The following is a 13819-nucleotide window of genomic DNA, read 5'->3' as shown; positions in this document are numbered from 1 at the left end:
TTTCGCCAGAGTTCGTACACCGAGTCTAGAGTTGTGTTGCTGAGCATCTTGAGCACGCAGACTTTTCTCAGCATCCTAAAAATTGATTTAAGATCGGGTTATTACAGGTTATCTTTGATTTCCTATTTTCTTAAATATATGTGTAAAAGAAAGATTTGATTGGCTGTTTCTTTTAATTTTTTTTATTAATTATGTTGGTGGGATCCATGAGTAACTTAGCTATTTTGCTAAGGAAATAACCTTTTAGTTGGAGGGGGAAATGTAAAATCTCTTATTCTCTTTATTGTGAGGGGCCACTTAGCCATTTTGATAAGGAAATAACCTTTTATCCTAAGTTGTCCAATGCAAAGCCCAATATATATAGTATTTCAGAATTTTGGGAGGGGCAAGGCCCTTGCAGGCCTAAGCACACATCTGTCATTGGGGATGAGAGATTGTCTTTAAATACTATGCTCAGACTTCTCAAGGCAATTGTTGAGAACTGAAATTGAACACAAAAAGAGCGTTCTCTTCTTTTCTTATAATCTGAGTATTCTTAGCATCAACAAGTTTGAGTGTTTTTTCTTGTCTTTTGTGCCTAATTCCGGGGTATACGGAGCTTGATGGCTGTTGGTTCATGTTTCCCAACACCCTGGCTCAAGTACCGTTGCATCACATGTGCTCATTTATCGTCGGGATCCATAATTCTTTGGTATGTGTAGAAGCTCATAGGCCTTGAGGTTTTCCATTACCAATGTTATACATGAATTTTTGAGAGAGGAAATAACATTTGAATTAGTTCCCAATGTTGGAGCATCTCCAACCGATATATCAAAACTGCCACATAAACATTTAACGGTTAGAAATTACATCTCACATCACTCCAACCGAATTGTCAAAGCTGATGTGGAATGAAGCTGGAGGTTTAGCCGTTACTCTTGACATTCCAAAAGTAAGATGTCAAATGAATATTTTATTATTTTTTAAAGACAACTGGCAGTTACTTTCATTTATTATTTTCCTTTTTTATTATTTTTCTTCTTTATCTTAAATGATTTGACTATTACAATAATTATTTATTTGACATATCGAGTGGAGTATAAAACTGTGTAAATGTCAAATTGCCGCATCAGCCATCAAATTTAAATTTGATGTCTGATATTTGACATCTCCCTTGGAGATGCTCTTAGACGGTCAAGTTGCTAATCTAAATTATTGATCAAGTTCAAATTGTTAGCTTGACATAAACCGTAGTTTAATTAAAAGCATAGGTTGGTCAATGTGGTTTTCTGAATATTTCTTCTTGAAAAGAAGATGGACTAAAGATGAAATTACATTGAAGGTATCTGTAAATGTGGTTATCCGCATATGTTTGACACAGTCTTCTTCTTTGTCATTTTATAACTCATGGTGTTTCCCACTACAGTCGGGTTTTCAACAACTAGAGGATTTCCTCATGCCTTTTTGGTTGGCTCTCTTTGTAGAAGGAACGCGATTTACGCAGGCAAAGCTAATGGTAGCTCAAGAGTTTGCCTCTTCAAGAGGGTGCCTATTCCTAGGAATGTCTTGCTTCCACGTAAAAAGGTAATAGTCTATTTACATTTTTTTCCTACCATTTTTCCTTCTTTTTAAGTCAAATTGGTGTCTGCTGTATCCTATTTGAATTTTTTAAAACTAGATGTTCCTTGTACATTGCCATTATGTCCTTTTTCCCATAATTTCATAATGTGACTCATCAACATAATTTCCACAGTTTTGTGTTTCCCCTTTATTTTAAAATTGTACTACTTCTTTCATACTTTCAGGGTTTTGTTTCATCAGTAAGCAAGATGCGCTTATTTGTTCCAGCAATTTATGATTGTACAGTAGCTGTTCCCGACAATCAGCCACCGCCTACATTGTTGAGAATATTTCAGGGCAATCTTCTGTGGTAGGACAACAAAACTCTTTCTGCATATGCTGATAAAGTTACTTGTTATTAGATAACTAACTCTTTTTTTTTAGTGCATCATTAGTTTCTTGTAGGGAACATTACAGATTCTTACTTGTCATTGATCAGTTTTTAGCTGCATATCTCAATTATGGTGTGGTACATTGGAATTGCTTGATTGTTTTTCTCTTAAATAAATAGTGAACTGTTTCACTTAGGAACCTTTAAATCATCTTGCATGGAATCAACAAGGTTTCTTAGATATGGTTTGTATTTCTTTACTACTTTTGTTTTACTAATGTCCTATTAATGAGGTAATCTGTTTGCAAAAATAGTGCAAATTTTTTAGATAGCATTTAAGTCAGAAAGTTTGAATCCAAGAATAAAATAGTGGAGACCTTAGAAAATGTTACCAAGCGTGGGTTCAGGGATATATTTACTGGCTGGTTTAGCAATAAACAAGCGTCTTTTCAATGCACTCAACCTAATATACCAACCGTGCACTTACATGACATGTACGGAAATGGATCTTTAGCATATAACTATCATATCTTTCCAATATCTTCTCAAAAACATAGTAATCTGGTTCTACACAGAAACAACTTCACTGATTGCAATGTGGTAAGCTTCAATATAATCTTTTTTTTTTTTTTTTTATAGAAAAGTTGATATAGATTCAAATTCATATTGAGGAGTTGGGTTTAATCCTCATATTTGGTGACTTTGATCCAAGTCCTTTGACTTTTGTGCCACATAGAATTACTTTCCTTTTTAATTTTTTTTAATGTAATATTTTATTATTTTATTTTTAAAATCATTTTTCGTTCCAATGTTGCCCCTTATGACTTGAATCGGCTAATAATCATTTATGTCATATTGCCTATTGCCTATTGCATAGGTATATATCACAGGACCCGCCCCGAAATTTCCCAAAAACTGGAGCGGACTCTGTCTTTGTTACCGACATCACCCCGATGTTGGGCTCACTTACTAAAAACTCAAGACTCTCTACCAAAAATTTTAGCAAAGTCTCCCCTGTAAATTGAACAAACCCAACAAAATTCAATTTGCATAAAAATATATAATATAATCCCAACCAACAGCATGTTTTCAAGCGAATAAACAGTTTACAACAAAGGCCTCCGGCCTCACAAATCAAACCCTAACAGCGGCGATAACAGAGTATGTCTAAGAAATTCAATTACAACAAAAAAAACAGAGTTCAAAGGAAATAACATGAAGAAAGAGTCCTACGAAGGCTCAAGGCTCGGAAGCACACGATCCGGCTCTGCTACGGAGCTTAGTCAACTACTGGCTGGGGGGCGCAAAACAGAAAATTGTGAGTTGACAAAAATAAAAATTCAGTTCAATGTAAACCAACGTAAGATATAACCCTACCGTTTAGAAAACCATGCAAGAAATCCAAATGCATCCCAAAACCATCATAATCAAGCATATATATATATATATCAAATCAAAATCAAATACCGGATGCCAAGTCCAAAATCCATAAAGAAAGCTTTACAAACCCACCATCCAAATCTTACAATCCCACAACTAAACTCTCGAAAGCGTACCCATTGGCACGATCGGCAAGAAAGTATCCTCATCGAGAAACAAGAACGAATGAATAGCTATATATATAATTATATAATATAATATAACCACACCTAGTTGTGCCGGGGAAACAATCCAATCGGGGGATTGTTTGACTAGTCACCATGGCAGAGTCTCAATAAACAAATTCCTCAATTCACCATGTGACTAGGGAACGAGCCGTCCAACTGGGGGACCAACTCTCAGCCAGCACGTACCATCGATAGCCTCAAAACCCGTACGTATGTGACCAGTCCTACGCGCACAAACTACCCAATCAAGGGTCTACAGCAACATCCCATCAAGGATGCCTTGGGTTCCGACAATTCCAAGTATCTCAAGTTTCTGTATCCAAGTTCCAAATCCAGGGAGGTACATAGGGTAGTGCTTATAGCACTCAGAACTGACATTCTATACTCATCACTTTCCACAATCTCATCTCAACAACCCAAGTACCCCACACATAGCCAAACATATATAGAAATTCTCAAAATCCATATATACATACTCAAGATACTCAAATATGCCAAAACCCAAAAATATATTTCCAATGCATCATAAAAATAATCACTTTCAACAATTGAATAATTAATATATCCAATATACCATTTAAAACATCATGCATAATATTTCCCATCATAAAACCATGTATAAGATTTGAAAATAAATGTCCACTCACAGATAGTCCCACGCTGCTTGACCCTGAGAGGGTCCCGCCTGCTGCGTATGCGTGGTCGAAGTGCTTATTTCTGAATACGTGTACGAGATTAATACGAAGAGTTTCGAACGAGAACTTTGAATTAAATAACCTAATTTCCCAGGTTTCTAGTAAGTGTACTAAAAATGAGACGTTCTAAAGTCCAAATACCCAATTCGGACAATTGAATAGCTTCGGGAGACACTCGGTCAACCGACGGTCAAACTTCCCAATTCGGGTCAACCGGGCCCACGGGACCCACGATCTCGGTTTCACAATCCAAAAGCTCCTTAAGGTTTCACAAGGTCTTAGATACCCGTCTCGCAAGTTTGGAAACGGACTGTTAGATCGCTTACGATCACACGATCGGACGGTTATCGTAAAACGTAAACTTTAAGTTATTGAATCGGAATATTCGGGGCTCCAATTCACAATCCACGAATTCCTACACGATCCTAGAAGTGTCTAGATTAACATATATTGTAATGGAGTCGATCCAACGGTCCGAACATATCGAACCCGGATAACTCCTAATATGTGAAATTCGTTCGGGGTTCGAACGTCAACCAAATTGGAATCCGAGCACACCTACGCGCTCGTGACATCAAGGGAATCGCATTGGGACAAAAATGCCCCTCTGCTACAGTGCCCACGAGCCGCCACAGGCTTCAGCAACGCGTGGGTGTCCAAAGCGATAAAGCTTCGCCGGAAAATCTCAACATCATGGCTCAAGACTCCTACCCTAGGTATAACATCCTATTTGAAGTCGAGGTGTTACAATATATATGTTATTTCATATTTTCGACAATGTGTAATAGTATTTTATGTACCTTTTTTTTATAGGTAACATACAATTTTATTTTGTCTATTTCTATATCTGACTTATAGACAATCTTCTAATTTATGTTCCTAACTTATAGGTGACATGATTTATCACCAAGTATTTTTTTATTGCTAATAATAACACTATTTACCTATATGTCAAACACATAATTTAATATGGGTGCTTGTCTGATTGATTAGTATAATATGTGGGTCTTTACTTTTTATTGATTAGGAATATTATCAAGGAAAAAATTCAAAATTTAAATTATGGAATTCAATTACAAGGAAATAATGCATTAAATTTAGATTTTCAAAGTGTTTTCCTTATTTACTTCAAAGGGTAAAATCGACACAATAAAAAAAGTAATAAATGTCAAAGGACCTACATCTAAAACCAAAAACATGATGACTAAACCCAATGACAACTAATCATTTTGGACCTAGATCTAAGAAGCCCCTTTTTTTTTCCCTTCTCTTTTTCTAAAGCTTCAAATCAGTTTTTCTTTGACTTTTGCATTTTAGCTCCTCAGTATGAATACAAAAGCAATTGCATACATGATTATATATAGCCTCTGCTGGTGCAAGTTTGGTAGAACAACAATCCAGCTTGTATATTGCTACTTTATAAGCATAATTTGTCAATTTATGTTTTGATTGTTCTTTTATCTAAGATAGATAATTTATCAGTTTGGGTATAGTTTCTTGGAAGTTGCAAATTTAAGGTTCTCTTTCAATTTATTGAGCATTGTTCTTTATGTGGTAAACTGAAATTGGTTTCCTTATTTCAGAGACTCATGTCCGTCCAAATAGAGCTAGACGGAAGGGCATGTACACCCAAATGGAATTGGATGAGGTGCAAGAAGAATTGGCAACTCATGCCCTATAACGGCTTTTTGATTGAACTAAACATTCCTCCTTCATTTTACATGTCTTTCTAGCTAATATTTTGCTTATATATAGACAAGTATGGATAATTTGTGGTGTGGGGCTGGAAAAATTGTGATTTAGGTGTGACAAGTACGGATCATTCAAGTGTTTTACTTATATATATAGACAAGTATGGATATATTTAAATTACTGTTTATATACATGTTTTTTTATGAGCAATGGCAGCACAACATGATTTGGAAATGATGCCTTTTTGATATTCTAAGATAATAACCAAGTAAAGTGTGACATGGAACATGCAAAATGCCTACACTTTCCTTACATAAGTGATGCCTATTTTTATAACAACTTTAGTTTTCCAGAAATAAGTGGAGTTGAAAGATAAAAACAACCACCATATATCAATGATCACTAATGCCTAAAATTAGAAGTAGCATCAGCATTTATATAACCACCATCGCTATTGGAGGCTTTTCATGTCGACAAAATAGAAAAAGCGATGACGTATAACATAATTCGCAACAGCACTATTTGTTTCTGCGATGTTGTAATTGATAATACGCATCAATATAGGAGATACCACTGATGCTGTAATACCTCTTTAGCCTCCTTCCTTTTGAAACCACTGATGCTGTTTTAGGTTTAGGCATCAGAGGTCAACCTTTTTTTGGCACACGGAAATAATGTACGCATTGAAATTTACCAAATATCCGATGTTGTAAGTATTAAAAGGCCACGGATAATATCCGTTGCTTATTACATAGTAATAGGCAACAGGCTTGAATACCACGGTATTTATGGGCAATAGGCAACAGATTTTATCCGTTGCTAAAGGCCTTTTTTGGCATAGTGTAAGTACAACTTCAATCATCAAAAGCATTAACATCTAGAAATATTGTAGGCTACTCATAGAGTCCTGGATCCGATAGCCTTGGAGTTGGGATGAGAACCAGAGGTATCTTCTTCTTCATCACAATCCCAAACTTCTCTGAAAGGTCCAGCTCCTCCCCCTGTGGCAATTTCCAGTCAAAGGAATGCAAGAGTGTAGCAAGTGTATATACCACCATCCTCTCAGCCATTCCTGTCCCAACACATATTCTTCTGCCTGACCCAAATGGTAAATAGTTGAAGTCACGTCCACTATAGTCCCATTTGCCATGCAAGAACCTGTCTGGATCAAAATCCAATGGGTCTTCCCAGTTAGAAGGGTCCCTATGAATAGCCCATGCATTAACAAGAACCCTAGAACCCTTTGGAATGGTGTAACCTCCCACTGTGCATGTTTCACTTGGGCAGTGAGGGGCTAAAAGTGGCGCGACTGGGTGCAGGCGTAGAGTTTCTTTCATCACAGCTTGTAAGTATGGTAATTTGGAAATATGAGTTTCTTGTACAATGCTGTCTTTGCCAACTACATCGTCCAATTCTCTCTTGGCTTTTCCCATCACCGCTGGTTTGGTCATGGTTTCCGCAAATGCAAACTCAGCTGTGTTGGAGGTTGTGTCAGTCCCACCAAGCATCATATCCTGCCCTCAATCATATTGTTAAACATCATGTTAATGTGATAGTTTGTTTACAATTCACATGAAACAAGAGAAAGATATATATGCTTACACTCCACAAGGCACATTATTCTGCTAGACTATTTGGTGCCCTAAGATTTCAGGAGATTGTGAATTGAACTCAATGATCACATTAATTTGCCTAAAATTTGGTACCTTAAGATTCTCGTACCCTAAAATTTGTTATGGACACATCCTAATTCTAGTACCCTAAAATTTGTTATGGACACTCAATTAGTCATGGTAATGTGTTTTTAAACTATACCTTCCCCCTTTGTTGTGTTGTTGAAAGGAAGCTAGGATTTGTTATAAAAGTTGCTTACTACAACAAGTCACTTTTAAAATATTCCAATTATAATCCTTAAAAATTATATTTTATTTCTTTGATACTTCAAAGGAAAAACTAATAATTATCCCAAAATAAGCTTTTCAAATCCTAAAACTAAACTACAAATCAAAGCCCAAAAAAAAAAATTGACAACCTAATATTTTTCTCAAAAAGTTAAGTTAATCTGGATGAGAAATTGGGAAAACTGACAATCACAAGTTTGGCCGAGTATGCTGCCACTCATTTTTTACCTCTTATTATAGTGTGTGGTTCAGGAGGAGCATGCATGCAAAAAGGAAGTTTGAGCTTGATGCAAATGGCCAAAATATCTTCTGCTTTATATGATTATCAATCAAATAAAAAGTTATTTTATGTATCAATCCTTATATCTCCTACCACATGAGAAATTATAGAATAGTACTGTATGACAACGTCAACTGGTGATACTCCTATTTAAAATTTGCCATGTGTCATTTTTAAAAACAATTAATACTTTATTTTACAGTTGGACATAAAACCCAACTATAACCCTTTGAAATAAAATTTAAAAAATAAAAGATCATGAAAAAGATGGAACCGCCCACCCCGACCCAGTCTCCTACCGCCCCCTCCCTCTCTCTCTCTCCCTCTTCTCATGCAGTTCAACAACTTAACCATATCAGAATCCTTCATTCTCACCCTTTCGATGGCTACCCCATGACCTAGTTATATTTCTCCCTTTTGAAGGTCTCACTCATTTGTTGACTACTAATTTTCAGATTGTCAGTAAATGTATAAAAGCTTGATGTGAGAGATGGGTGTTGATGGTGATTGAATTTCAATGCTTAAGATATGTTGCTATTGAAAGGGGCGAAAGCATATTAAACTCACACACATAACACAGATGCTAGGACTCGAACTCAGGACTTTGCTTGAGGGAGTAAACATTCCAAACTACTACACTAATGGGTCTATTGCGAACCAGCTGCAATTTTGATAGCAAGAAACAAAGACGTTATTTCAATTATTGAGAGCTTTTTAATGAATGGGCCCCGCTTGCTGTGTATAAAAGTGACGTTTTCAAGCTTCCATATGCTTTTCTCTTACCATATTTTCATTGTTTTTCATTTATTCTTTAATAAAATAATAATTTTATTTAACAGTTCGGGTGGAATAAGAAGTTGTCCATAATGTTAGATTGCCTTATAGGCCATCAAATTTGAAGTTTTTTTTTTGGCATTTCCCTTAGAGATGCTGTAATAAGATCCATGAATTTAGAATAGTATGGCTTTTAATAAATTTCATTTATTTGGAATACTTAGAGTTCTCAATGTATCTAGATTAGTGAGGTTGATTAATTTGGGTCCAAAGTTTTTTTTTGTTCGTTAGTATGGTTGGTCCAAAGGTTTGAATTGAATCATCTGGGCATTTGGCTTTTGTATGGAAATCAAGTTTTGAAGAATAGTAGTTCACATACCATGAGCAGAGCTTTGATGTGAGTCATGGTCAGAGGCGTCTTCGAATCTCCTCCCTCCTCTTTCAATTTCAACAAAGAAGTCAAAAAATCTTGACTCTCTTTCGCGCCTTCCTCCTTCATCTTCAGCAGCCGTTGATCAATCATCTGCTCAAATATCCCATCAAACCTCCGCACCTGCCCCTCCATCTGCTTCTTTATACCCTGCAAATCGAACCGACCCAAACCCGGAAAAAAATCCGAAACATTGGGCCGACCCATGAGCCCCGTTATCTCCGACACCACTTTCCGAAACTCCGCCCCGAGCCCGGCCCTCTCCTCCCCGTCCTCCGCCGCGATGCAGCCGCTACATATCATGTTAGAGATGACGTTAAGCGACGTCAGGAAGATCTGCTCGCCCACGTTTACGGGCGACTCGGCCTGACCGTACAAGTATCCGACCGTCTTTCGGACCTGGTTTTGGCGGATCGATTGGAACGAGTCCAGCGCGGCGCCGCCGAGCATCTTCAGGATGGAGACCTTTCTCAGCATCCGCCACTCCGGCCCGTGCGGGGTCCACACGATGTCGGCCCCTCCGTAAAAGGCCATCCGGGCCGCTACGGGGACGTCACGGTTGGCGAAGGTAACGTCACGGTCTTTGAGGACCTCGCGGGCGGCCGAAGGGGAGTTGATGACGACGCAGGTCAGGGAGCCGAGGCGGAGCTTGAAGATTGGGCCATAGGTGTGGGCCAGGCCGGCGAAGTAGGAGTGGAGTTCTGGATCGAGAGAGAGAAGGTTACCGAGTAAGGGCATGCCCAATGGCCCTGGGAGCAAAGGTGGGATTTTGTTACGGGACTTTTTCATGCACAGCCATGCACACCAGATGCTTGCGAAAATGGCTGAGAGAGTGTAGAGAAGAAGCCAACTCTCATCATTTCTGGTACTAGTTTTGAACCAATTCATGGTAAAGCTTCAAATTGGGATTTGAGTTTTGTGTGAAGAAATAAAGGGAGAAAGGGAAGGACTCAGTGTGTTAACAAAAATAAAAAGGAAGCAATAGTCACATTTTTTTAAGTAACTAATTTATTTTGGTGACAATTAACGCTCTAAACCAAGTTAGTCCTCATTATTTGTGTCTAATGATTTAAATATATTAAATTTTGTTGTAGCTGACACATGAATAGTAATAATGTAATAAAATATAGGAAGATAATCTTTCTCATAATAAAATATTTACAAAGATAATTTAATAAAAATATTATAATAAAAAATGTGAGAGCATGTATGATCTGAACCGCATCTCCCCTTAGAAAGGTACGATTAACTCCATGGCAGCTACCAATGCAATTAACCCTAAATGCAAGTTGAACCTAACTTTTGATTTAATTATAATTTTTAGATTACTGTTTTGTTGATTAAAAGAAAACCCATGATTTAATAGTGATTAACTTTTCCATTAATCATTGCTCAGTTATTTTATATATTTGTCGTGGCATCATTTTTCCTATATTCGTTTTGGTGCTTACTGGAATGCATTATTGCTAGTAATTTAATTACATGAATAGTTATATGAATGTATCATCCAAAGTCACATATGTCTAGTAACTACAATCTGTCTAGTATTATAACTGTAAAATTACAAGTTTTAGGTTCAAAGCCTCCAATCATTTTGCACTTATTTTCGGCATAGTGATTGTCTAACGCTACCAACATTTTTTTGTACTAATTTTGGAAGAAATACGGGAGAAGGGAACGACTATGTGAAGTTTTAATTTTTGGTTTCTATTGAGTAATGGTTTGAAAAGTACTGGTTTCAATTACAGACAACAAAATTTTAGTCTGTAATGGGGCCTCTCAGCTCCCGAACTCTGAATCATAAAATTCATCTTCAGAAAGATACACAACAAATATCCCAATAAATCCTTGCGGTCCTAAATGAAGTTGGCTACTCATAGAGTGCAGGATCAGATAACCTAGGAGTTGGGATAGCAACCAAAGGCATCTTCTTTTTCAGCACAATACCAAACTTCTCTGAAAGATCCAACTTCTGTCCTTGTGGCAATGTCCAGTCAAAAGAGTGCACAAGCGTAGCAAGTGAATGCATCACCATCCTCTCAGCCATTGCAATCCCAGCACATATTCTTCTGCCAGATACAAATGGGAAATAGTTGAAGTCATTTCCACTATGGTCCCATTTGCTGTTCAAGAACCTTTTTGGATCAAACTCCAATGGGTTTTCCCAAATGGAAGGGTCCCTGTGTATTGCCCACACGTTCACGAAAATCCGAGACCCTTTCGGGATGGTGTAGCCTCCCACAGTGCAGGTTTCACTTGGGCAGTGAGGAACTAGTAGTGGCAGGGCTGGGTGCAAGCGCAGAGTTTCTTTCATCACAGCTTGTAAGTAGGGTAGTTTATGAATATGAGACTCTTCTACAATGTTTTGTTTGCCAACTACAGCTTCTAGTTCTTGCTGGGCTTTTTTCATCACCTCTGGTTTGTGCATAATTTCAGCCAATGCAAACTCAACTGTGTTGGAGGAAGTGTCACTGCCACCCACCACCATATCCTGCCCACAGTAGATTACAAAGCATCATGTTAATGGACTTAGTTGTTTAACTTGAAACAAGAAAAAAAAAAAAATTTGCTTGAGCTTTCATGTCACACATTGACAACTGCGTGTTTTTGACATTCCCATTTGACAACTGCGTGGTTTTGAACTGTTCAGCTGTTAGTTTACCAGTTGCAAGCTTAAGCATTCACATTTGTTTACAACAACTTTTAAGGTTTTAATTTAAGACGGCCAGGAAAAGAAGCTCTCCACTTATTTGGAGGGAGCTTCAATTAAGGATCTCTCAAATAAAATTATTTGTGAAATATCTATACACATTGTATTTAAATAATCCGACGATATATTTTCTAAGTCTTTATTCATAGATAATGTCTACAAAAAATAACCTGTCAGAAAACAATTAACCATTTGATAAAATGATAGCCATTTTAGTGTTTTTTTAAAACGTCATGTTTTCATGAATAATATACAAACAAAGAAAGAAAAAAACTATAGTGTTCAAGTGAAGTTAAAACAAGTAATACATATATACTTACCATAAGCAAAGCTTTGACATGGGTCATAGTGAAAGGCGTCTTCGAATCTCCTCCCTCGTCTTTCATCTTCAACAAAAAAGTCAAGACATCAATACTCTTTTTCGCGCCTTCTTTCTCCATCCGCAGCCGTTGATCAATTACCTTCTCAAATATCCCATCAAACCTCCGAGCCAACCTCGCCATGTGCTTCTCCACGCCTTGCAAATCGAACCGGGCCAAACCCGGGTAAAAGTCCAACACATTCTGCTTCCCCAAAACTCCGTCATCTCCGATACAACTTCCCGAAACTCAGCTCCAAGTCCAGCCCTCTCGTCCCCTTCCACCGTCCCATCCCACAACGTGTTGGAGATAACATTGAGCACGTTCAAGAACATCTACTCGCCGACGTTTACCGCCAACCCGACCCGACTGTAGAAGTACCCGACAGTTTCCCGGAGCTGCTTTCGCCGGAGTTCGTACACCGAGTCCACAGTGGTGTTGCTGAGCATCTTGAGCACGCAGACTTTTCTCAGCATCCGCCACTGGGGTCCATACGGGGACCACGCGATATCATTTCCTCCCTAGGTGGAGGCCCTAGCGGCGGTGGGGATGTCGCCGTTGGCGAAGGTGACGTCATGGTCTTTGAGGAACTCGCGGGCTAAGGAAGGGGAGGTGACGACGACGACGAGGGTGTTGCCGAGGCGGAGCTTGAAGATTGGGCCGTGGGATTAGGCCAGGCCCTCTAAGCACTAGTGGACCCATAAATTTTTTAGCAAAGGTGCAATTTGGACTAAGTACGAAAAATGATTTTTCGGAATAATCATTTTCTCAGGATAATTTTTGACGGCTTTTATACCTTATACATCAAATAAGAAAACTTGATTTTATGGGATTTTAGTATGAAGTATATATTGACTTAATGAGCCATCATTTTTAGCCTAAATCGTATTTTGCACTAAAACCGAATTTTCATATTTTGATTTGGCGAGAATTTAATTTTCTAGTATTTTTATTTGAATCCAAATGGGAGGTACTGATAGATTCATATTTTGCATATATAATCTACCTTTATTTGCATTGTTTTCATGTGAAATTGGTTAGTTTAATGTGCTTGGTGGAGATTTTGTAGGAAATCATACTTAGCAAGGCTTTGGAGCAAAAACTATAATTTTGGAAGCTTAAAGGATCAAAATGGGTGGAATTATCATCTCAACAAAATCTCAAGAAGTCACTCTGTCATTTCATCAAACACCTGGAGTGCATCTGTGCAAGTGTCAATTTATATCCACAACTGGTCTCAGTGACCAGCGCCAGAAAGATTGAGTTAGAGAAGCTTACCATCACATCACTGCCTTTCTCATGAAGAAGAACCCATCGTGAATTGCTGAAATGGTGGTTGCATCATTTGAGCAATTGCAAGAGATGCTAGATGACAAAATAATGAAATGGTCTGAAAGGAAAGAAAGCAACATGAATGAATTGCACTATTGCCAACGTAAAA

The 13819-nt window shown here is 37.9% G+C and overlaps 2 protein-coding genes across 2 annotated transcripts; both read right to left on the bottom strand.

The window, feature by feature from the left end:
- Positions 6578-10343, bottom strand: LOC18776211 (flavonoid 3'-monooxygenase). Its single transcript, XM_007210567.2, has 2 exons — positions 9259-10343; positions 6578-7438 (listed from the first exon to the last, which is right to left on the bottom strand). The coding sequence occupies exons 1-2, from the start codon at positions 10195-10197 to the stop codon at positions 6818-6820; spliced, it is 1560 nt and encodes a 519-aa protein (XP_007210629.1). The 5' UTR covers positions 10198-10343; the 3' UTR covers positions 6578-6817.
- On the bottom strand, positions 11002-13001 carry LOC18775981 (flavonoid 3',5'-hydroxylase). The gene is made up of 2 exons (XM_020563823.1): positions 12340-13001; positions 11002-11800 (listed from the first exon to the last, which is right to left on the bottom strand). The coding sequence occupies exons 1-2, from the start codon at positions 12520-12522 to the stop codon at positions 11180-11182; spliced, it is 804 nt and encodes a 267-aa protein (XP_020419412.1). The 5' UTR covers positions 12523-13001; the 3' UTR covers positions 11002-11179.

Source organism: Prunus persica, chromosome G5 (genome assembly GCF_000346465.2).
Source record: "Prunus persica cultivar Lovell chromosome G5, Prunus_persica_NCBIv2, whole genome shotgun sequence".
Lineage (NCBI taxonomy): Eukaryota > Viridiplantae > Streptophyta > Magnoliopsida > Rosales > Rosaceae > Prunus > Prunus persica.
This window is presented reverse-complemented; position numbering and strand designations above follow the sequence as displayed.